At 51.1% G+C, this 22,112-nt stretch overlaps 8 protein-coding genes across 8 annotated transcripts; 5 read left to right on the top strand and 3 right to left on the bottom strand.

Moving 5' to 3' along the window:
* Positions 1-1,247: 1,247 nt before the first annotated feature.
* Positions 1,248-2,361, bottom strand: NCU05073 (hypothetical protein; the record flags this gene model as incomplete). Its single annotated transcript, XM_950969.1, has 3 exons — positions 1,248-1,564; positions 1,633-1,656; positions 2,175-2,361. 3 exons carry the CDS (start codon positions 2,359-2,361, stop codon positions 1,248-1,250), a joined length of 528 nt encoding a protein of 175 aa, XP_956062.1.
* Positions 2,362-3,134: 773 nt separating this feature from the next.
* Positions 3,135-5,959, bottom strand: NCU05074 (hypothetical protein). The gene is made up of 2 exons (XM_950970.2): positions 4,168-5,959; positions 3,135-4,090 (listed from the first exon to the last, which is right to left on the bottom strand). The coding sequence occupies exons 1-2, from the start codon at positions 4,667-4,669 to the stop codon at positions 3,432-3,434; spliced, it is 1,161 nt and encodes a 386-aa protein (XP_956063.2). The 5' UTR covers positions 4,670-5,959; the 3' UTR covers positions 3,135-3,431.
* Positions 5,960-6,147: 188 nt separating this feature from the next.
* On the top strand, positions 6,148-7,678 carry NCU05075 (mitochondrial tricarboxylate transporter). The gene is made up of 5 exons (XM_950971.3): positions 6,148-6,361; positions 6,433-6,453; positions 6,525-6,656; positions 6,722-6,869; positions 6,937-7,678. Exons 1-5 carry the CDS (start codon positions 6,250-6,252, stop codon positions 7,436-7,438), a joined length of 915 nt encoding a protein of 304 aa, XP_956064.3. The 5' UTR covers positions 6,148-6,249; the 3' UTR covers positions 7,439-7,678.
* On the bottom strand, positions 7,587-8,564 carry NCU05076 (hypothetical protein). Its single transcript, XM_950972.2, has 3 exons — positions 8,425-8,564; positions 8,126-8,353; positions 7,587-8,007 (listed from the first exon to the last, which is right to left on the bottom strand). The coding sequence occupies exons 1-3, from the start codon at positions 8,443-8,445 to the stop codon at positions 7,861-7,863; spliced, it is 396 nt and encodes a 131-aa protein (XP_956065.1). The 5' UTR covers positions 8,446-8,564; the 3' UTR covers positions 7,587-7,860.
* Positions 8,565-8,897: 333 nt separating this feature from the next.
* NCU05077 (metal homeostatis protein bsd2) lies at positions 8,898-11,381 on the top strand. The gene is made up of 3 exons (XM_950973.3): positions 8,898-9,750; positions 9,814-10,308; positions 10,363-11,381. Exons 1-3 carry the CDS (start codon positions 9,730-9,732, stop codon positions 10,924-10,926), a joined length of 1,080 nt encoding a protein of 359 aa, XP_956066.1. The 5' UTR covers positions 8,898-9,729; the 3' UTR covers positions 10,927-11,381.
* A 106-nt stretch (positions 11,382-11,487) lies between these two features.
* On the top strand, positions 11,488-13,546 carry NCU05078 (protein-beta-aspartate methyltransferase). Its single transcript, XM_950974.3, has 2 exons — positions 11,488-12,294; positions 12,638-13,546. Exons 1-2 carry the CDS (start codon positions 11,851-11,853, stop codon positions 13,379-13,381), a joined length of 1,188 nt encoding a protein of 395 aa, XP_956067.3. The 5' UTR covers positions 11,488-11,850; the 3' UTR covers positions 13,382-13,546.
* A 4,735-nt stretch (positions 13,547-18,281) lies between these two features.
* On the top strand, positions 18,282-20,984 carry NCU05079 (MFS peptide transporter). Its single transcript, XM_950975.2, has 3 exons — positions 18,282-18,703; positions 18,774-20,006; positions 20,065-20,984. Exons 1-3 carry the CDS (start codon positions 18,700-18,702, stop codon positions 20,715-20,717), a joined length of 1,890 nt encoding a protein of 629 aa, XP_956068.2. The 5' UTR covers positions 18,282-18,699; the 3' UTR covers positions 20,718-20,984.
* Positions 20,985-21,549: 565 nt separating this feature from the next.
* On the top strand, positions 21,550-21,885 carry NCU17143 (hypothetical protein; the record flags this gene model as incomplete). The annotated part of the gene is made up of 1 exon (XM_011396804.1): positions 21,550-21,885. The coding sequence occupies one exon, from the start codon at positions 21,550-21,552 to the stop codon at positions 21,883-21,885; it is 336 nt and encodes a 111-aa protein (XP_011395106.1).
* Positions 21,886-22,112: the final 227 nt, after the last annotated feature.

Genomic DNA, 22,112 nt, shown 5'->3' with positions numbered 1-22,112 from the left:
ATGTCGGTGGTAAGTCATTCTATTATTCTGTTGAGATTGGGGAGTTTGATAGCTCTGGGAGATCCAATATGCTGAGGAGAGTACTTGGCTACCTATCTGTTCAGCCGTAGTCTAAAGTCTGAAGTAGTTTGCTACCTCCAGCCAATATGAATACCAATTGAATTTCGCTAGTGGAAACCGAATTGCAAATTCGACTTAGAAGTTCTAAGGATCTTTCGTCTCCATGTTCGGTGTACGTTAATATCGTATCCAACAACATAAAGCTCAAACTCGGGCCCTCTTTCCTATTTACGTTTGTACGTAGATACCGCATTTATATGCTTAGAGGTAAGTAGGTAGGTAGATATTTCTACAAACTTCATCTTCTAAGTTCAGCTACCTACTACTATTTACATTCAATATTCCTTACTACTAGATTTACCTACTTACGGCTTTATTAAGTTAGCCGGTGTAAATACAATATTAATAGTTGTAGTGACAGTAATAGTCCCAGGAGCAGGTGCTGTCCCTCCAATTTCCCCAGAGGTTGAACTAGAAGAGCCAGAGGTACCAAAGCCGGAAGATCCAGCGGTGCAGGTGGTGGTCACAGAAGACACTTTTGGTTCTTTGTCCCAGATGTGGGATGCGTTGTTTGTACTCATGTTGGGTACCTAGTTTGCGTGCAAGAAGGCAGGTAAAGCGAGTACCTAGGGTGGAGGGAATGCAGGTACATACAAATTTTGAAGGAGGGTACCTAGAAAGCTGAGAGTTGATAAGATTGAGTCGTACTTATACATGGTTTGTCTGGGTCTAAGCGGTGGGGAAGAGGAAGAGGCTAGGTAGTCTAGCTTCTCGAGTCCATGGCTCAACCAAGTGCAAGCACGGGGAACCAACACAAGTCATCAAGGGTCATTTGGTATTACCAATTGGTAGATGTCTCGGGGGAATCTGAACCTTCCCTTCCCATACACAGGTGAAGAGGTGAGGCCTGATTCCTTTATGATGGTGGTATAGATGAAGCATGAGATCAAATGTTAATTGTGATCAATGAATGGAAAACCGAACCACAATAATTTCACTGAACCACAAGGGATGGAATGTTATTGACAAACCCTCCATTTCCTTGTCCAGACGGGATGTTCCCTGAATTCTCGGAGTGTACTCGAAGGGGATATAACCAGCCTCTCTCTCCCAAATTGATACGTGAGTTTTAGGCTCCTGTACTTACTTACTTACCTATTCCCTTGACTACCACACCTATAGATAGCTTAAAGTGAAGACAGAACCGCCAACCTCAAGATGTCCTCCTCAAACACCTCTACCTCCGACAACACCACATCTTCCACTGCACAAGATGGTTCTTCCTCGAACAACAATACCACCTCGTCGACTACGACCAGCTCTAGTAACAAGACGTCCAGTTCTACCGGAACAACAAACACCACCTCCACGTTCACTTCCTCCGACCCCTTGGCAGCGTTTGACCGTCTCAGGATCGAGGGATCGATGCAGTACGGGGGGAGCAAGAATGGGTGAATGAGGGAAGAGACGGGCGGGGTGAATAAAGAAATGGAAAAGGAAAATGCTGACAAGGAAGGAAATTAAGTAGGGGTACCAGGAGAAGGAATGGAGTAGAGGTGATACGATACCTACCTCTAGGTAATGTCAGCCAAGGGACTAGCAGTGAGGTAGTACAGTTTCAAACTGGCCAGCTGAAAGCTCGCGAGGTAGGTAGAAGAAAATTCAGAAATGTTGAGGTTTGCAGCGCGTCCGGTCATGGGCATGTTCTTCGACATCCTTTGCTCTTTCTTGTAGCAGCGGGTTTCGCCGGCATGTTGTTTGTCCTACGTAGAGGTATGCTTGAATGCTCTGTTCTATTAGACATCAGATTCAATGGCATGCTACTGCCGCATATTATCATTATAGCTTCGACTCTCACCAGCGAGTGGCACACTTTACTGCACGTTTATCCCGAAAGTTCATTCCCACATGTTTGTTAGCCTCTCAGCTACATACATCGTGATCAATTAAACTTTTAGATCTTCGTACCCGTCTTCAACCTCAATGCCCCCGGCTTGTCCCCAGCATCATGTCTTTTTCTTCAAAGCAAATTTCCAACCAGCTTCGACCCATCTGCCTTATCTTAGAGGTAGGAACTTGTCCAACTGTACTTGTGGAGAGGCACTCTCAATTACTAGAAGGGGCAGGTCCCGTCCCCGAGGAACCAGCAGAGCCCGAAGAACCAGAAGAGCCCGAAGATCCAGAGGAACCAGATGAGCCGGAAGAGCTAGAAGAGCCAGAGGGGCCAAAAGTGCCATAGATACCAGCGCCGCCAGTGTTGGGAGCCGAGGGTGCGATGTCTGAGCCTGGCTTTGAAGACATTTTGATTGGTTTCGTTGGTTTGCTTATAATGTTGATCTTGATAGTACAAGTGAAGATGTGGTTATGGTGAATGTAGTTGGAGATCTGCTGGCTGGGAAGGACTGTGAATTTATACCGCTTCTACAGTCAATATATCAAAATTCTATACCACTAGGTGCGTAGATATGATGTACATATATCTGCTACCATCCATCGATGGGGAAAGGTTTGCGGTTCTCGAACAACCCAGGTTCGCCGTTTTACCTGATGACCGACCATCAATATCTGGTCGCGAAGAAAGGTCATGTGGTGTTTGTTCAAGGCTTTGGGGAGTCTAGAGCTGAACCTTGAGAACCTAAGATAGATTGAATGGATGAAATGTGATAATGGTAGGGAATAGTAGAGAGATTGGTCATAACTCGAAAAAAAAGGCTTGATTGCTCCATCGACTGACGGAATACTGTGGACTTTTAGCTTGGCTGTACGTGTCGTCCATTCTAAGGGACCGAGTTGATGTCTACGCGGCTAGTGAGACAGGGTATTGGATGTGGATAACAAAAACGAGCGGGAAAGCTGGTCGGGTGGACTTGACTAAACGGGAAGGTTCGGGATCCATGGTCGTGATGGGCTGAGCGTGTACGGGTTGTGTAACAAGATGTTGTCGCAACGAGATGGTAGAGGTCCGGAGGTGTTGATGTTGTTTGGTGAGCCTGAGCTTCATGGTTTGTGGAGTTTATAGACAAACCGAAAGGGAATGTTTGAATTAACAACTTTCCATTTCTTTGGTACGGTGGGTGGAAACAGTCCCAATAATGGGGAACATGCTTGATTAACGACTTGAAGAGGAAAATAGAAAAAAAAAAGGCGAGCTAGACCAAGTAAAGTAGTCCGCAAACAAATTCGAGTTGGAATGAACCTTCCACACTTTAGAACACCTACAGTCCTCTCGAGATATAGGTTAGCTCAAGCTTCCCAAGTCTCTCATCAGAAGAGTTTCTCGGCTTCCGAACAACAACTCATACTTGTCAAACAGCAAGGACACAGCGCTATCACCGAAAGAACATAACATGAAGCACGCCATGAAAGCAACCCTAAACCACCTCTGCGGCCCGGATTTCGAACTGTACCATCACCGAGAAAGTCGATTTGGTTCCCGAGATCTCCTTATTGACCTGGCAGATGATCTTCTGCTGGATGGGGCCACCAGAATTGGCCCTCGACGAATCATCCTTCGAAACGGAATTGATAACCTCTTCTCCTTGTGTTGGATCCTCAGCCACTATGGTTTCGCCGCTGAGTTGAGTGTCAGTGCCCATCTCCGGGGTTGACGGTGTATCAACAGTTGGCGTAGGATCGGTGTCCTCTGTTGCTGCGTTATTGGTCTTCGGGATATCGTCGGTCAGTCTAGAGTCGGTGCCCTCTTGCCTTACTGAATCACTGTGGTTTGGTGCACAAACGATCGGATTGGCATCAACATCTTTCTCGGGTGCCGAAGCAATGCCGTTGGGTGCGTCGTCGGCCGGATTGATTTTGACAGCCTCCTGTGTGGACTCATCGTCCTCGCAGGCATCGCCTTCTGATATGCTGGCATCATTCTCGAGCTCTAATCCGTTCATCCTACCGGTTAAGGCGTCCAAGTCGTCCTGGTCTTCTTCAGTCTCGGCCGGACTGGGCGGCCTAGGCCCGTCGGTATTCCGTGGGGGAAGCCATTCGGCACCCACGAGAACCTCAGCCAAGACCGTGAGATGTACTTTGTGAAATGTCAGTTTTCTGCTCACTGTTTTCCAATATCGCACCGAGCCTGGGCCGCTACACAGCTGTACTTACTTGGGGATTGGAAGATGCGCTCATAGTTGCTCCAAGGATAGTATCGTCTAGCGATACAGCTAGCTGGAATTTGCTGATAGAAGATCCATTCGTCCTCCATCCACGGGTGACCAATATCCAAGGATCGACACAACGCAGTTGACTGGAATAGTGTGGTGCCGGCTGGTAACTTGGACGTGTCCAACTCGTAGACAAGGACGGGTTTCTCAAGGCACCATAACTTGGCCCAATTATCTGCGTGAACCTGATCGTCGAAGGCAGAGAGGAAACAGGAATCCCAATCCCGTGTGCCCCATCTGAAATGCCTACCTGCCTCCATCTTCAGCGCATCGCAGGTACGGATGTCAAGGAAAGGGTTCCGGGCTTGGAAGCCACCGTCCTTGAGATTGATCGATCGGGATTGGAAATGCTGAACATGCCAAAGCTTCGGCGGAAGTTTCAAGTTCGGGATAGGCTCCGTATCTTCCGGAGATGGCACGGTATGCCAGAATGGCTGTGACATGGTGACGCTCGAGGGGGTTGGATCGATAAGACAGGATGATGATAATAACACGGCTCACTGGATCAGTATGTCGTTCACTCGATGGGGTTCGGGGAAAGAGAGGGAAGGACCGTCAGCTTTATGCCGCTCATTATGTAGATACTCCAGCCATGCCTTGATCGAGTACTAGGGCGGCAGCAGTGAGCAGGCCGGCGAAGGTGCGGGGCCTCAGAGTAAGCGCCATGGCGCCTTGTCATGGTTGGTATCACAATGGAAGGCGGACAGGTTGACAAACCCCTATATGGAAAATGCCTTGCCACCTGCCAACCGGGTCACATTGCGTGTGGCTTTCACTTGGCCTGGGAGGGTGGCCAGTGGCTATGTCGGCGCTAACGAGCACATAACTAGGGGTGTGAAGTGCGGTCGTGTGTGGTCCTGAGCCAGAATATTTGATGCGCACCGAGACGAGTTGAACTCATGGCACATCACATATGTTCGACATGTGTTGATGGCTGTGCAGCAGAGATTGGGAGGTTGATAGCGATTGGATGTTTTGGGCTGCCAATGTTCGGAATCGACATGGGTGTCGGAGGACGGCTGAGAACATAAGAGGTGCGGCATGGTAGTCGCCCAACGTCAAATGGTTTGATACGATAGTCGAATAACGTGGTGTGAAACTGATGAAGTAAAAAACCGAACAAACACCGTTATATTAACAGCGGAACGTTTTGTGAGGAAGTCCAGGCATCCGTAGGGAAAGTCTCACTTGAAAGGATCAGGTGATATACACAAATCCCCCCTCCCACCCGAAGAGTTAGCGCTCGCTGTTGGACGTGATGTTTTTCAGAATAGGGGCCTCGTTATCCAGATGGCAAGCATCATTAAAAAATATTGACCAAGCCGTCCACGTCGTCCTCAGTGTTGACTGATTCCATGGACAGGTCTCCGTGTCCGACCAAGACGAAACGAGTTTCCCAGAATGACTGCGACTGTCCAACGTTGAACATGCCAAAGCTTGAGTGGGAGGTCTTTGTAAGGTACCGGAAATGGTGAGCTGGGCATTCCTGGGTGGTTGTCATCTATCGCTTCCATGATGTAGACGGACACTGTAAGCGGTAGCAATCTTGGGGCGTTTGAGCCAGGTATGGTGATCGATCTGGTGGTCTTGTCTCAGGAAAGACCCCCAGCTCAGCCCAGCTGGCCTAGAGAATAGAGAGGGCCGCCATGCATATTGCCGATGGCTAAGATACTGCGAGTCGTATACTGGCAATAAGGACGTCGGCACATTGGGAGGCGGGTGTTGTGACAGCCAAGTGGTTGGTGAAGGAGGCGGGATGAAAAGAGAAAGAAGAACGAAGAGGCTCTCAAGGTTCTCGTCACTCGTCAAAAGTGGAGAAGACGGATCCACTGAAAGAGACCTACGGGACGGGAACGCATGAGTGGGGGCCCCGCAATCGGAGCAACGGCGTCATTCCATGTCAAACTTTCCAATTGAATTATTCCCGTCCCATCTTCTTGTCGTCGCAACTAAGCCAACCAAATTCAGTTCCATCTTCCAGTCTCTCTTCAGTTGTCGCCAGCCTGTCTGTCTCTCCGCCAAAATGTCCTCTGCCGCCACAAAGGACGATAATGCCCGGGCTCACCCAGCCGTCAAGGGCCCCAGTGCCCTTCGTTCCATTCTCGCTGGTGCGACTGCCGGCGCCGTCGAGATTGGTGAGTCTTGATCCGAGTCACGCACTGCCAGAAAAACCGCGGTCGCAATAGCGCTAACAACAAACAAACAGCCATCACATATCCCGCCGAATGTACGTACCCATAGACTCTCGACGACTAGTCCATCGCGACAAACACCGAATTATCTAACTGTTCGCAACAGTCGCCAAGACTCGCACCCAGCTCAACCGCAGGTTAGCCGAGGGCCAGAAGCTCCCATGGCCGCCCTTTGGCGCGCAATGGTATGCCGGCTGCACGACTCTGATTATCGGCAACTCGCTCAAGGCAGGCATTCGTACGGTTCCCAGACACATCAAGAGACCAAAGAAGAAAACAGTCGCTAAACAAGATGTGGGACAGGATTCGTCGCCTTTGACCAGTACAAGAAGCTCCTCTCCGATTCCAACGGCAAGCTCTCTGGGCCAGGCACCGTCCTTGCCGGCTTTGGCGCCGGTGTGACTGAGTCACTACTGGCCGTGACGCCAACCGAGAGCATCAAGACCACGCTGTAAGTCGAGTCACCGTCAAGTCTCCATTTTAGGTCCGCTCATCGCTGACAAGAAAAAACCCAACAGCATCGACGACCGCAAGTCCGCCAAGCCTCGCCTCCGCGGCTTCCTCGACGCCGTCCCTGTCATCTACCGCGAGCGCGGCATTCGCGGTTTCTTCCAAGGTTTCGTCCCCACCACCGCGCGACAAGCTGCCAACAGCGCCACCCGTTTCTCAACCTATACCGCGTTGAAGCAACTGGCCGAAAGCTACACGGCGCCCGGGGAGAAGCTTGGTGCTGTCGGAACCTTTGCGATGGGCGGTATCGCGGGTCTCATCACCGTCTACGTCACTCAGCCGTTGGATACCATCAAGACGAGAATGCAGAGTATCGAGGCCAAGCAGCTTTACGGCAACTCGTTCAGGTGCGCCAGCATCATTTTCAAGCAGGAGGGCGTTTTGACTTTCTGGAGCGGAGCGCTGCCGCGGTTGGCGAGACTGATTTTGAGTGGTGGTATTGTGTTTACCATGTACGAGAAGAGCATGGATCTATTTGACAGGCTCGACCCGGAGAGAAAGTATATCTAATGGAATTGCCACGAGCGAGGGCGTTGAGGCGTCTTTTCATGTTATGATGGATGAAGATAACGGGACAACCACAAGAGACGGACCAAACGAGAAAAGGATGGACAGACGAAACCCACGAGACCAGCGACGACAGGACGAACGCATCTAATGGCATAGGTAGACAAAAGATGTATATATGTTTGACACAGGTATATACCCAACATGTACAGACCAAATGTGAAACTTTTTTCATTTCCGGCCACTGCCATTGCGATCAGTCGCAACGAGCCTTTGCTCCAGCCCATCATATGTACCAGGCCTTTTATTTTATTTTTGGTTTCCCCAGACTCCAGACGCCTGCCTGCCCATGAACCACACATGCAATTCGGTATTTGTACAGAAGTAATCCTACACTCCTCCTCTCCTTTCCTTCCAGCCTTATCTTACGACTGGAAGCGAATGATACCTCCCAGCCTCTTGGCCATCCTACCCAAGAAGGTCCTGTTCGGCGCCTCCTCAAGCTCCTTGGCCAAATCGGTGTAATACTTGGGGTTACTCTTGGGCCTAAGAAGCTCGCCAGTAATGCGGTACTGTTTCCAACCCAATCCGTTAGCACTTCCCCTTCTATTTCCCCTTTTTGTCACTCCTACACATATGTAGCAACTACCCGGGACAGACAGAACAGAACAGAACAGAACAGAAACGCACCTTGTTCTTGTACCGATTCTCCAATAAGCCAATCAGCGCATTCGCCTGCTTGATCTCGGCCTCCTCTTTTGCCTCCTTGGTCAACTTAGCAAAGGCAGGCTTGTTGGGCAAGAGGCTGCCGTTGTTCTTTTGCAGACGCTTGGAGAGGACGTCTTGGAGCTGGCATTCGGGCCGGAGGGCGTCGCGGGGCCATTCGCCGAGGGCGCGTTGGTATTGCCTTGCGGCGAGCTGTTGGGCGCAATTTCTGTGTGTTAGTGATGTCGATGTGGAGAATTGCGGTGTAATTGGGTTTGGCATACGGTTCTTAGAGATGCGGACATGGTGGTTGTGGTGATTGTGGTGATTTTGGTGATGGCGGCGATAGAGATGGGTTCAATCGCAAAGTCGCAATCGCATACTAGTAGAAGTTGACGGCGGCGCGGCCCCTCTGAAATTCTGGGCTTGGCACTGCTCGGCGGAAGTGGAATTGAAGCGATGGGCCTGTCGGTCGATACTGACGTTGATACTGAAGCTTGAGCCACAGATCGGATCTCTGATAAGCCACACGTTCTGGGGACAGTCAGCCACAGTGGTTCACGAATTGTCTCCGCTTGTCTCCGCTGCTCCACGCAATTCCACACTGCACTATTTCCACTGGCTAGCGCCGTGACGGGATGGCGCAGTCCAGCACGGTCCCTCGCTTCAGCACAATCATTTCAGGGACTTGGCCGTTGGGGCTCTTGGCACAATCCCGCTTGGTCAGCTGCCATCTTGTTTCCCGTCGTCGAGTGCCCAGACACTGTGAGGGGAGAGTGACAGTGACTGGACTGAGTGACATCGACACAACAAGCGCCTTTTCTCTCTCTCCCGTCCTTCTATTTGTGCCTGGCCGACTACAACAACCTTGAGGTAGGAATTGAGGACAACGAGGTCTGACTGACATCCATCGATCTCGTCGACCACCATTTTTTTGCATAGTTGTCGCTACCCTATGTTGCGTGGTTTGTTTCACTAATTTCTTCAATACGACGACTCCTTTTCGTATTCCTAATTCAACCACTTTTCCCTTCCTTTTCTTTCTCTGGTCGACTCAACGGCCATCCTCTTTGACGACGACGACAACAACAACAAACGACTTGGCTCTCTCAATTATACGAACAAACAAACCAATCTCCTATTGTCTCCTTGTTCTAGTCTCTCTCTTTTGTTCCACTTTCTCCATCCTTGACTACTCCATACTAAAAGCCGTATCGCTTCCTCCTTTTCCACTCCTGAACACCCGAGACGACGACGCGCGACAGACTCCCTGCAAGCCCACCGGATTTAGTGCGGTGCCCTGCATACACAGTGGCGACGTCAGTAGGAGAACCTTGGCAGCATCCGGCATTATTTGTCTTACCAAACATCGATCTGTGTTCCATCTCCATTTCCATTCTGATTGCCCGATCATCCCCATCCATCAACAACAAAGTCCATCCATTTCTTATCTCCGCGCATGATCCAGGCGAGGGGTTTTTGAATCCCCCCAAAAACACCACATCCGACATTGAAAGTTGTCAGTATCAACAACCACGACAAAGACAGACACACACCAGTCGACGACTCATCCGCAGACATCCGCCACCATGTCGGCCCGTTACGAAAGGGTATGTTGTCGCCCATCATCACCATCAGACCTCAACTCCAGTCCATCTAACACTCCCCATCAGGTCAACGTCCACGCCGACGATGATGACGACCATCACAACGACACGCCAACGCCTACCAACCCTACCTCGATGACGCGACCATCGATCCCCAACTCGCCACCACCATCCTTTCATTCTCGCGCATCCTCCATCCACAACAGCCAGCGCCCAGTGAATCCCGACCTTGCCGATGCCTTTGGCGCCGACGAAGATGATGACGACAGCGGCGATGATGCCGATGACCGACAGCGCTTGATGCGACGGAACTCTTCGCCGACGGAGGCCTCCGGGGCAGCGGGATCGACTGAAACAACATCAGGAGGAAGTTCGAGGCCAGGGCCGGAAAGGCAGACGACACAACTACCAACCACATCATATACGACGACGGCGGGAGGGTCAGCGACACAAACTTCAGGAAGGGTTTACGGTGGTGGTATCCAGAATGAGGGTGTCTTTTCCAACTTGACAGCCAAGCCGGAACGAAATAATGGCGCTGAGAAGGAGGAGTTGCCACCTGTACGTATTCCCTTGTCCGCCAAGCGTCAAGACAAATTTACTAACGTGTAACAGTCCTACGAACAAGCAGCCGCAGACGCCGCTCCCCCATACTGGGAAACGACCATTCTCGCTCCCGGCCTCGGCGGACCCGACGACGTCTACATCGAAGGCATGCCCGTTGGCTCCATCGTCTCCTTCATCTGGAACGGCATGATTTCCATGTCCTTCCAGCTCGTCGGTTTCCTGCTCACCTACCTGCTCCACTCTACTCACGCCGCCAAAAACGGATCTCGCGCCGGCTTGGGAATCACGTTGATCCAGTTTGGCTTCATGATGAAGGGCACGCAAGAATCTGGCGCCGAAGGGGATGGGTATACGGCCCCACCAGATCCGAACTCGCACGACTTTGACCCGGGCGCGGTAGACGACAACAGGGGAGGCGACAACTGGGGATCGGTGGATTCGAGCGATTGGGTGGCGTACATCCTCATGTTGGTGGGCTGGTTCATTCTCATCAAGAGCGTTAGTGATTACATGAAGGTCAGAAGGCATGAGATGCTGGTGCTGCAGAGCCCGGATAGAGGGTTGGGGATTCCGATTATTGCTACGGGCGAGGCGCCGGAGCGGGTGGTATAGACGTCGTTGGGGAGAAGCTTGCTTGGGATTTTGCCACTGGTGTGTGAGGTACGGATATGGACAGTCATTTTATGGGGATCAATGTCTATGTTTGTCTCGGCATGTGTTCTGGGACACTCTGTTAAAGGAACGCAAAGCACTACGCGTACATACGAACGGTCATCCTACTCTTTTTCTTTGTTTTTCCCCCTCCTCCTATACAAGAGCATTTTAATGGGCGGACGTGTCTTTCCTTTCTGTTGATATACTGCATTGACGACTAGTTCTTGGGTGTTGTGCTTGAGCTAGACCATGGTTTGTTTGGCGAATAAGACGAAGGGAAAAACAACGTTCAGCGGTTCACGAAATATGGGCGTTTACCGTCTACACTGTCCAAACCTCTGCTATCAGTTCAAGTAAGCCTGATAAGATGATATCAACGGGTTGACGTTAGCGATTCACTGGCCTTCCCCGCACGCTTTGCCCCTCTCCTTCCCTCGCTTCGATTGAGCGTCAGTGTCGTAGTGTAGTCATGTGCAGATGATCCATGCAGGATGGCACCTTGATAATTAACCACAGATATATGTGGAGCTCAGCTCCCGCCAGATCTGACATCAGACGCTTTAATGTTCAACGTCAATGCTTCATCATACATAGTAGGTGAGGTCCAAAGCACTTGCACTGACAACACATCGTGTCGTCGTTGTTGCTACCGTTGCTACTCCCTCGTCTGTGTTCATACTTTGTTGATACTTCACTTTTCTCTTCACATGAGAACGAGTAAAATCTTCCATCGTCTTTCCTAGTTATACCTACCTATCCTTCCGCTCTTATTATCTTATCTTCAACCTTGCATACCTATCCACCTAATCACCGTCCATATCCTCCCAGCCTCTCCTCTTCATGGAACTCGCGCCGAAACGTCATTCCCAACGCTCATAACGAATGACACCCGTTTTCCTTTTTCGATCCGTACCACTAAGATCCGTACCACTAAAATCCATCAAAACGAGACCGTCACCATTACTCACCACCATCACCACCACAGCTGCCGCTGCCGTTAGCGCTGTCGCATATCATCAGTCCCCGAACAACAGTACTTGCCTCAACACACTTCTTCTCCCTAACATCAACAACATCAGCAACCCCTCAACTTCCTGCGCCGCAACTATCCTTACCCTCGGACCCAGTTCTACTACTACGCTTATCGGAAGAAGTCAGAGTAGAAATTTCAGTACCACAACAACGACGAATCTCTGGTGGTCAGCACTCAAAAGTAATCTCAACATGGCGTGGTACTCATCGGGCGGAAGCAACGCGGAGCTGGTGGAGAATTTGTGGAGGAATGGGTTGATTAAGGAGGAGAGGGTGAAGGAGGCTTTTTTGAAGGTTGGTTTTTTTTTTTCCTCCTTCCTTATTTCCTTTGATTTTCACTTTCTGTAGCCCCGAGTTGGTTTACGGTTGAGTCGCAGGTTGTGTTTCGACTTCTACAGAAGAAGTTGCGCGATGGGGGGGGAGATTAGGGAGGTGTAACATGCGATAAGGCCAACTGAGTACCTAGTTCAAGTCGGATATTTCCCCAAGCTTCATCATGGACCTTCTCACCTTTTATCCCGCCCAAGAATCGCTTTTCGACCCCTCTTATGTATCCCATCATCCATCACCCTCCTACCTTCCTTGACACACTCCATCTTCTGCAACACCACACTAACAGAAACAACAACAACAACAGGTCGACAGAGCCCACTACGCCCCCACCTCCCCTTACTCCGACTCCCCCCAACCCATCGGCCACGCCGCCACCATCTCCGCCCCCCACATGCACGCCACCGCAATCGAACACCTCCTGCCCTCCCTCCTGCCCTCCCCCTCCCGCCCGGCCCCTCGTGTCCTCGACATCGGCTCGGGGTCAGGCTACCTCACGCACGTGCTCGCCGAGCTCGTCGGTTCCGAAGGCGGCACCGTCGTCGGTCTCGAACACATTCCGGCCTTGCGCGACCTCGGCGCGCGCAACATGGCCAAGTCCGCTGAAGGCCGCGACTTTCTCGAGACAGGCCGGGTGCGGTTCCGTGTGGGTGATGGGCGGAAGGGGTGGCGCGAGACGACGTCGGATTCGGCGGCTACGGATGGCGCAAGTGCTGCTACGACTGGTACTACTGCAAGAAGAAGACGGGAGTCGAGCGTGGATGAGCGGTCGCCGATGGGGGAGGTGGAAGGGCAAGGAGAGAGAATGGGGGAGGATAAGGATGAAGGGAAGTGGGATGCGATTCATGTGGGGGCGTCGGCGAAGGAGATACATAAGGAGTTGATCGATCAACTGAGGAGTCCGGGACGGATGTTTGTGCCTGTTGATGATGATGAGATGGGACTGGGGCAGCATGTGTGGTTGGTGCAGAAGGGGGAGGATGGGGAGGTTAGTAAGAGGAGATTGTTTGGGGTGAGGTATGTGCCTTTGGGGGATCCGCCTCGGGCTTGATACTTTTTGTGGGATGAGGGAAAGGGATGTGATGGAAGTGATGGGGATGGGAGACGGATGGGTAGAGGTATACGGACGGGGCGGGCTGCAAAGAGAAGGAAAGAGATTGAGTAGTAGGCAGTAGGTAGTAGCTTGCGCATAATACATTATTCGCTTGAAATGACCGTCGGGAATAGCTTTCAAATGTTGAACTGAACCTGGAGTGCTGAAAATAGGAGGATAATTCGACTTTGATGGACCATCTGTCAGTCAAGTATTGAATGAAACACAACTTAACTTCGGAGACAAGTGCGATACTTCTTGACTCCTCACTTTGCCTCCTTCCAATCTCTCCTGCCCAAAGAGACTGGATACCTCACGTGCACGTAACCCTGACTCCTGAAAAGACAAAGTTGTTGTCCATCGGTCGGCACGCTTTCAGAAATCCCTCGACTAGGTAACCGATAAAGACTTACTACCTCTTGAAATTTCATTGTACGTCGCGAGGCAAGACCTTCGAAGAGAAAAAAGGAATACTAAGTAAACCACGAAAAGGAGCCTCAACTCTGGTTACTTCACCCGTAGTTCCGTAGTCCTCGCGTATAATTGCGTTTGAAATGGTAAGGATCCAGTGTGCGGTACGATACTCGTTTCCTTTCCCGTCAAGTTACCTTATTGACTCTTGTGATCAAATTTTCCTGGTGCAGCGGGTATGATGGGTTGATTGCAAGAAGTCGCCCGAGATGCACTTGAGTGACGTTGGAGCTACCTTTTCTTTAAAAAAGAGCAAAGCACTATTGGGAAGCGGCTGGGTCTGTTCGGGTTTCATTGATCTTTTATTTTTACACAATATTTACATATAAATTTCTTTGTTTAAGAATCTTTTTTCTATTATTTTATTCTTCTTCCTTAAAATTTCTTTTTCCCTCCATTGGCACTTGCAGTGTCCTTTCCATAAATCAACTGTTTCGTTGGACACGAGTGCAAAGTGGAAGAGTGTTGTCGCAATGACTTCTCTTGTATTCATCACAGCCTTACACATTACTTTTCAACAGGATCGTACCCTTTTTCAGGACTTACGCAGGATTGTCACCCTTTGCCACTCCAGGAAGCTGCTTGGAAGTATTTTGCAACAGAAGAAGGGAGGTCACTTATCGCTATGTGTGTATGCTGCTGCCTCATTTTACCGATTGATATCCCGGTGACTTGGTGTCCCACGTTGTGTTATGATGTGATGCGATGTGATGTTGAACTGGGTAGGGAAATTGGCCAGGTAGACAGGCAGACGAGCACGGCAACATGACAACGATGGCAACATGGCCGGGTTCTGCGTCTGGTGCTATCGCCGAATGCAACCTATCAATCTCACGGACCCCCCGAGAGTGCTTCCGCTATCTGAGCAGCCCTGTTGCTTCCAAACGGTCGGGACGTGGGAGTATTGGTGATTGGTTCCAGCTTCCTACGGTCTTTCAAGCTCCATGTCAACATTCCAAGGGAGTGGCGCAAGTGGAAAAGGGGCAAGAAAATTGATCGTAAATCGGGTGGTGGTTGAGTTTTTTTTTTTTTTTCTTATTTTTCTCTTGCGCTCTTGCTGTCCCGAAGTCGAGGCCGAGGATTCCCCAGCCTTTTGCCCTGCATCTTGTCTCCATCGAACACGCGGCTATTGAATTCCCAAGATCTTTAAATCGCAAATTCCTATGGGGGAGCCAGGAGAAGGAGAACACGTGCTCGCATTCCGACTTTGTGTGGTCTAGACAGAGCAACATGGAGGTTCACTAGGTGTTCTGGGCACCCCAGGTCTTGTTTTGTCGAGTCAGTGGGATCGGGGTTCAGGAAGCCCTGTCCAGGCCTCCGTGGCCGGGGAAGCCCTCTGAGTGATCCGCCCATGCCCGACACTATCACCACTTGTACGCACCTTCCTAATCCGGCATTAAACCGAAGTGTTCTGAAATGTTGGTGGTCGTTGGCTTGGGCTCCACTCGCCTTGGTGTGTTAGTGATGAGGCTCACAATCGACCAATCAGCGCTGAATGGCCTCAATCCTTGCCAGTCCTTGGCTAGACCCGACCCACTGCGCAGAAAATGCCCGGCGCAGTGGGTTGCCGCGCCTAAGTGTAGACGGTGGATGTTGCGGGGTGCTTTAGCACTGAAGCTAAGCTGGATCAAGGCATTTTCCGGGGTGAGCTAGTAACGTGTACGGACGGTTGTTGGGAGGAGATTATCATGATATGATTAGGGTTACATGTGAGATTCGGAGGTTGATGTGTCGTCAGGTAGTGAGGAATCATTTTGCTGATATTTTGCTGGGATCTGAAGAACTGTATCTGGGAGGAAGATGGTGTCATTTTTATCTCTTGACTTGGGCAAAACGCAGTCAACGGTTGTAGGGAGGAAGGTTCGACCTAGCTGATTCCACTCAGTGAACAGCGTCCAAGTCCGAGTACGCCTTCCGCATGTCTCAAAGTATCATGGGGCACCTGCCGGTTTCGAAGCTGTGGTTTTCACGAACAGGCGGGGTACTCGACCGTTTGGGCTAGAAGGCGGAGACCCTTTCGTGGTCAGAAGGACGAACGAACTCGTACACAAACCCTCCCGGATCACGAACTCGGAATCTCTCACCACATTTCTGACTGGAAGAGACTTGCCATGAAATCAGTGATAAAACGACACGGTGACATCCAGATGCAACGCATGAATGGGAGACGGATCGCAGTCTGAACGCCTCTTAGGGCATACGCATGAGCATTATCATAAGGCTGCTTCCGCGCGCATCATCTGTCGTGTCCGGACCATAACTCAAGGATGGTGGTTCCCGAGTTGCGATTGCCTGCACAATCCAGCCCTGGTTTGTTTGTTAGTGTGGTACAAAAATGCTAGATTCTACCAGACTTGGGAAAGCGGCCGAGATTGTCGAGGATAGATGCTGTAGACTTGTATCTTGATGTTTTGAGGAGAATGGAGACCTTGAGAATATCCCTAGGTCTTATCAAAAACTTTACTAACCGATGGAAACAAATTATTCCCACTTTGAGGCCAATGAGGTCTCTGTATTGGCCTTCTTCAACCCTCATTTGTTTTAAACGTGAGAAGAACCAAACTGACAAACCAACCGGTAAAACACTTATTGTAGTTTACACGGCGGGGTCATCAAGTCCGTGCCAAGAGTTCAGTCGACACATTTCCACTGTAGCAACCACCTTCGTGACCCGCACTGCAGTTCCACGTTGCACATGTGCAATTGAGGAGACCTCCCAGGAAACCTTATCGCCAACAACAGCTAACGCAACCGCGAGTCGACAGGCGAAGTGGAAACAGCCCAGGAAGTTGATCACTGGAAAGGCTGGGCGGCGATGGGAAAGGGAATAGCGGAAAACACGGCAACAATGAGGCCATTCAGCCCAGGTAACCTCAAGGATCAAAACGTCGGCCACCTTGCATCGCCTGTTTGCCAAGATTCCTTCCGCAAATTGCCCTTATTTAACGTTGCCTCTCGGGCATGGCGAAGGATTGATATCAAAACCATCGAACGACTTTGGATTACTTGCAACATGACAGAGATGGAGGCGCTTCGAATCGCGAATTGACAAATAATCGAGCACCATGTCCATCTACTGCCTACCTCTACTAAATGTAAGGTGACATGGCTTTCATGGCGTCAACCTCGGGTGGCAATACCCGAACCTGTCCAGTCCCCGACGGCGTGCTCCAAAGTAGTCGATGATGCCAAGAGGGATCCAGTATTGCGTGACATAGCACACGTTTGCACTTGCCAATTTGAACCTCGACCCCGAAACGGCGCAGATTCGGGCCAGCATGCTGGCGACACCACCACGCCTCCAATATCGAGGATGAGTTCGTGAAATATGGTGTGCCACAATCATTCTTCGAGAACTGTTCTCGAACAATGGAAAAGATATCATGGCCGGATATACGGCAGGGAAAAGAGGCGATTCAAACCATCATCAACAAGCCATGTACATCATAAGGAATCAACAACAAAGACTCGGATCGCAGACGCACCGTATCCGATAGAGCGAAGAGTCCCAACTGAGTGCGAGCTGATTATGTATGCGTGGTATGGTAGGTCAAGAGCGAGGAGGCAACAACATGGATCAGCTCCCTATCTGGCGATCTGGAATCAAGTCACCTTCCTCAACGGGAAACCCCACGAGGTGCCCCCAATTGATCAACTCCCCCATGATGTTCAAGCAATCCCTGTTTAAAGCCCCTGGGCGTCTTATTCGTGGAGGGCGCCGCTATCTCAAAAGAAAGCATGGTTGGGTGGTGGCTTCTGGGCACTGTGGAAACGGCACAGGCACAGGCTAATCAGGTGGCCGTGATTGGGTGAATCACGTACAGATACAACCACACCACAAAAACAGCAACTTAGTCAAAGCTTTGTTATGGTGAGAACCACCACACTGCACGACGATGCAATGCACTGATTAAACTTTGATAAGGCATCAGTCGGGTGCTGGCTTGGCAACAAGAATGAAAGCCTTTGTTGATTGCAGGTCATTGCAAGCATTTTGCGCTGGAAACAGCGAGTGTCTCGGATAATCGAAAACGAACACCAGCAGCAGCTAAGGTATTCAGGGAATAGGGTTCTATTGATTGTACGACGATAGTGACCAAGACACACCTGACACAGACAAGACAGTGCAAGGAAGCCCAAGAGAAGCCTGAGTGGATTGTGCCAAGACGGCGGCCAAGCAACGGCAAGTGAGGTGCCAAGCAAATGGTCCCTCGGCCACCTGCCCAGACCAGTGTGGCATACCGGGCCCAGTCTCCGTCGTCTTGCATTCCGGCCGCCGCCAAGCTGTTGTGTACTGCATAGTACGTACCCCCCCGAGGCACGACAGTCTCCCACCTGCCCAGTCTGTACACTATCAGAAGAAGGATTGCAACCATCCAGATTCCATCACCAATCCAACAATCCCTTGGCGGAATCCCGAGAATTCGAACCAGACCGTGAACGGCAATTTGGCACTCTACACTACACTACCCACGTACAACAAGTACGAGCTACTGTGGGAGCCATCCATGGATCCCAACGGGCGGGTGCATATGTTGTAGAGGTACCTCCCATGTCCAGCCCGCCCAATGCATCAGACAAGGCAAGAGCAAGTGCGACCTCACTGCACCTTCTCTGAGACCAAGCTGAAGTACTCGCTGTAGTGTAATGGGAGAATAAGAAGGCTGCCCTCCCTCCCCACTCCTTCCTCGGGTGCTGTCCAGTTTCTCTTGATTCTTCCCGTCTCGAGAGACTCGTTCACTCGTCGCACCGCGTTCAGGATCCATCAGTCTCAAGTTCCACGAGGATCCTCATCCACCATCACCATGGGTATGTACATCATCTAACTGTCCCTTCGCTGCCTACATCTACACCACATGAGTACTCACACAGATCCTAGCGGAGACAAACACCACCATCCCGACCGTCGCCGGCCCCATCAGCGAGGTGCGCTCGTCACAAGACGTCAAGGGGCCTCCCGCCTACGCCAACACGGGCCGCGATAGCCTCAACGGCGGCGATATCCACGAAGAATACCATGGCCTTGTCCTGCCCACCGAGGAGGAAAAGAAAACCCTCCGCCGTGTGGCCGGCAAAATGCCTGCCGCATGTTACTACCTCTGCGCCGTCGAGTTCGCCGAGCGTGCCTCGTACTACGGCTGCTTCCAGGTCTACAAGAACTTCATCCGTGCTCCCCTGCCCAAGGGTTCCACTACCGGTGCCGCCGTCCTCGACAAGAACGATACCGCCGGCGCCCTCGGCAAGGGCTCCGTCACTGCCACCGCCATGACCGAGGCCTTCAAGTTCCTGTCCTACGCCCTTCCCATCTTCTTCGGCTGGCTCGCTGATACCAAGTATGGTCGTTTCCGCATGATTTGCCAGGGTGTCGCCATTTGCGGTGTTGCCCACATCATCATGATCATCTCGGCCCTTCCGCCTGTCCTCACCTCGGGTAACGCTATCGGTCCCTTCGCTCTCTCGCTCTACATGCTCTCCATTGGTGCCGCCCAGTTCAAGCCCAACATTTCGCCCACCGTCATGGACCAGTCACCCCACAAGGTTGCCCACGTCATCGAGCAGGACGGCGAGCGCGTCATTGTCGACCCCGAGGAGTCTCTCAACAGCGTCATGTTGTGGTTCTATCTCCTCATCAACATCGGTGCCTGCTTCGGCATCCCTACCACTTACCTGGCCAAGCTTGTCGGTTACTGGGCCGCCTACCTGATCCCCACCATTCTCTACCTGCTGCTCCCTCCCCTGCTGTGGTACCTCAACCCCAGACTCGTCAAGCAGCCCCCTGGTGGTTCCGATTTGGGTAACGTCTTCCGCGTTCTTGGCGACTGCTTCGCTCATGGTGGCCTTCGCTCCATCGGCCGCAAGGGTTTCTGGGAGGCTGGCAAGCCCAGCGTTCGCGCTGCCGCTGGTAGCACCAAGGTTTACGGATATGATGATCAGTTTGTTGAGGATGTCCGCCGTACTTTCCAGGCTTGCGGCATCTTCCTCTTCCTTCCCATCTACTACATCAACGACGGTGCTCTCGGCGCTGCGGCCAACGCCCTCTCTGCCGGTATGAGGACCAACGGTGTTCCCAACGATTTGCTCGACAACCTCAACTCCGTCACTATCGTCCTTCGTACGTTTTCCCGTAATCACCTTAATACCAAATACAGTGAAGCTAACCAACCGTGCAGTTGTTCCTACCATGAATCACGTCATCTACCCTCTCATGCGAAGAAGGGGTATCCGCTGGGGTCCCATCTCGCGCATGACCTTCGGCTTCGCTCTCTGCACCATTGGCTCCATTGGCTTTCCTCTGCTCCAGCACTACGTCTACAAGACCTCTCCTTGCGGCAACCATGCCACTACCTGCCAGGAGAACTCTCCCGAAGGCGTGGATGGTCTCTCTTCGGTCTCATACGGGTACTACGCCATTCCCATCATCATTACTGCTGCCTCCGAGATCTTCGTCAACGTTACTGGCTACACCATTGCCTACTCCCGCTCCCCCAAGAACATGAAGGGTCTCGTCAGCTCCATCAACTTGTTCATGACCGCCATCAGCGCCGCCATTGGTCTTGCTACCTCCAGCGCTATTCAGGATCCCTACCTTGTCTGGGCCTTCGCCGGCCCTACCATTGCCGGTGGTGTCTTTACCGTTATCTTCTGGTTCATGTTCAAGCACCTCAACAACGAGGAGTTTGTCATCAACACCGACTTCGGTGACATGGTGCGGGACTCTGACAACAGCAGTGATGAGGAGGCCAACAAGCACGGCATCAAGGGCCAGGATACCATTACCCAGGTTCCTGCCCCTCAGCCTGTCACTCTGAATGAGAAGAACTAAGCAGGATATGGCATTTTCTTTTTGTCGCTTTTACAATGATACCACGGTGAAGAAAAAAGGGAAGGGGATGCAGAGGACTGCTTGGATACCCAAGACTCGCGATGATACCTAATGTTATTGATGGAGTTATGTAGCCAGTCAGCCAGTTGTGTATGTACAGCTGCCGTTGGTACGCATGATTCAATGAGCATCTACATAGACAAAGAAGTAATGATAAACACTGTCAAGACAATGATTAGTTCCTGATTGCAATGCTTTTGTTGTCGTACGTATACGTGTTTTCCACGCGCGGAACCTCTACACTTGTCCGCTTATTCCCGGACAAAGACACATTGTGTTCGTTGTGTGATTGACCTACAGGACTTTGAATGTCCTTGTTTGATGGCTTGCTAGGAGCAACAAGCTGTGACTGACGTTTTATTAGGTCACCCCTGTTCATAAAGCCAAAGACATAATCAAGCAATCTTTGTCGTCGGCCTTTGAGACTACAGTTCAATTGACCTATCAGGAGGAGCCTTCGAGTCGTGTGATGTTACATGAACAAACCTCTGGTTTCGAAGTATCAAGATGCCAATCCTTCGACGCCGAAGACAATTCGTTGAAAAGGACATACACACTCGCCGCTAGCAATGGTACCTTTTAGGTATAATAAGATCCCGTAGGATCTCTACCTACCTACCATTAGTACATGCGTCTGGTTCGTACCTACCTAGGTAGTCACCATCCGCATCACACCAATCACCACCATCCACTGACATCTCGCTACGTACTTGCCGCCGCTTTCAAACAGCCAGAAAGAATAATGGAAAGAAGAAAAACCCAAAAGACATTGATGAGCAAAATGGGCCTGGGCCTGGGCCGGGGCCTGGAGAGTTACTATACTTCCACGCCTACTTACCATCCCTCTGGCGCAGAGAGGGTGAACAAGGCGGGGGATATACCGACTTCTAATCCGTTTGGGCTGGGGTCTACTATCAGTACAAATAGCAGCAATAAGAGCGGCTTCGGTGACAAGTATGGGTCGTTGATTACTTCTACGTCTGGAGGGGAGGGCGGGAGCTTGGGGTTGGGGTTGGGGTTGGGGTCAGAGAGTCAGACGATATCTAGTACCGGTACCAGTACCGGTGCTGGGGGTGGGGATGAGGGCGGGGGTGAGGAGAAGAAGTAGGGTAGATATACTGATGTGTGAGTCGAGGGGTCTGAGGCTGAGAGGACTTGGGAGGGACTCGGGGAGATACCAAGTCGAGGTGTGTGTGAATTAAGAGGAGAATTGAGTACGTAGGTAGTTGGAAAATGATACATGCCTTCGTTGCGAAACTGGAAGTTTGTGTTCGTGTCTGTTTGTGGCAACTCTAGTACATCGTGATTGAAATCATCAAATGAGGCCAGAGAGAG

The sequence above is a fragment of the Neurospora crassa genome, linkage group VI (genome assembly GCF_000182925.2).
Source record: "Neurospora crassa OR74A linkage group VI, whole genome shotgun sequence".
Lineage (NCBI taxonomy): Eukaryota > Fungi > Ascomycota > Sordariomycetes > Sordariales > Sordariaceae > Neurospora > Neurospora crassa.
This window is presented reverse-complemented; position numbering and strand designations above follow the sequence as displayed.

What these genes read in the sequence shown, in the direction of transcription:
- NCU05074 (XM_950970.2), bottom strand. Translation starts at nt 4,669, where the DNA reads ATGTCACAGCCATTCTGGCATACCGTGCCATCTCCGGAAGATACGGAG. An exon ending in GCGCATCTTCCAATCCCCAA is followed by an intron (nt 4,091 to 4,167) that starts GTAAGTACAGCT and finishes CATTTCACAAAG; the next exon opens with TACATCTCACGGTCTTGGCT.
- NCU05075 (XM_950971.3), top strand. Translation starts at nt 6,250, where the DNA reads ATGTCCTCTGCCGCCACAAAGGACGATAATGCCCGGGCTCACCCAGCC. An exon ending in CATCACATATCCCGCCGAAT is followed by an intron (nt 6,454 to 6,524) that starts GTACGTACCCAT and finishes TGTTCGCAACAG; the next exon opens with TCGCCAAGACTCGCACCCAG. An exon ending in GAGAGCATCAAGACCACGCT is followed by an intron (nt 6,870 to 6,936) that starts GTAAGTCGAGTC and finishes AAAACCCAACAG; the next exon opens with CATCGACGACCGCAAGTCCG.
- NCU05076 (XM_950972.2), bottom strand. Translation starts at nt 8,445, where the DNA reads ATGTCCGCATCTCTAAGAACC. An exon ending in TGTCCGCATCTCTAAGAACC is followed by an intron (nt 8,354 to 8,424) that starts GTATGCCAAACC and finishes TGCGCCCAACAG; the next exon opens with CTCGCCGCAAGGCAATACCA. An exon ending in AGAATCGGTACAAGAACAAG is followed by an intron (nt 8,008 to 8,125) that starts GTGCGTTTCTGT and finishes GGTTGGAAACAG; the next exon opens with TACCGCATTACTGGCGAGCT.
- NCU05077 (XM_950973.3), top strand. Translation starts at nt 9,730, where the DNA reads ATGTCGGCCCGTTACGAAAGG. An exon ending in TGTCGGCCCGTTACGAAAGG is followed by an intron (nt 9,751 to 9,813) that starts GTATGTTGTCGC and finishes ACTCCCCATCAG; the next exon opens with GTCAACGTCCACGCCGACGA. An exon ending in AGAAGGAGGAGTTGCCACCT is followed by an intron (nt 10,309 to 10,362) that starts GTACGTATTCCC and finishes AACGTGTAACAG; the next exon opens with TCCTACGAACAAGCAGCCGC.
- NCU05078 (XM_950974.3), top strand. Translation starts at nt 11,851, where the DNA reads ATGACACCCGTTTTCCTTTTTCGATCCGTACCACTAAGATCCGTACCA. An exon ending in TGAAGGAGGCTTTTTTGAAG is followed by an intron (nt 12,295 to 12,637) that starts GTTGGTTTTTTT and finishes CAACAACAACAG; the next exon opens with GTCGACAGAGCCCACTACGC.
- NCU05079 (XM_950975.2), top strand. An exon ending in CTCCGTCACTATCGTCCTTC is followed by an intron (nt 20,007 to 20,064) that starts GTACGTTTTCCC and finishes CCAACCGTGCAG; the next exon opens with TTGTTCCTACCATGAATCAC.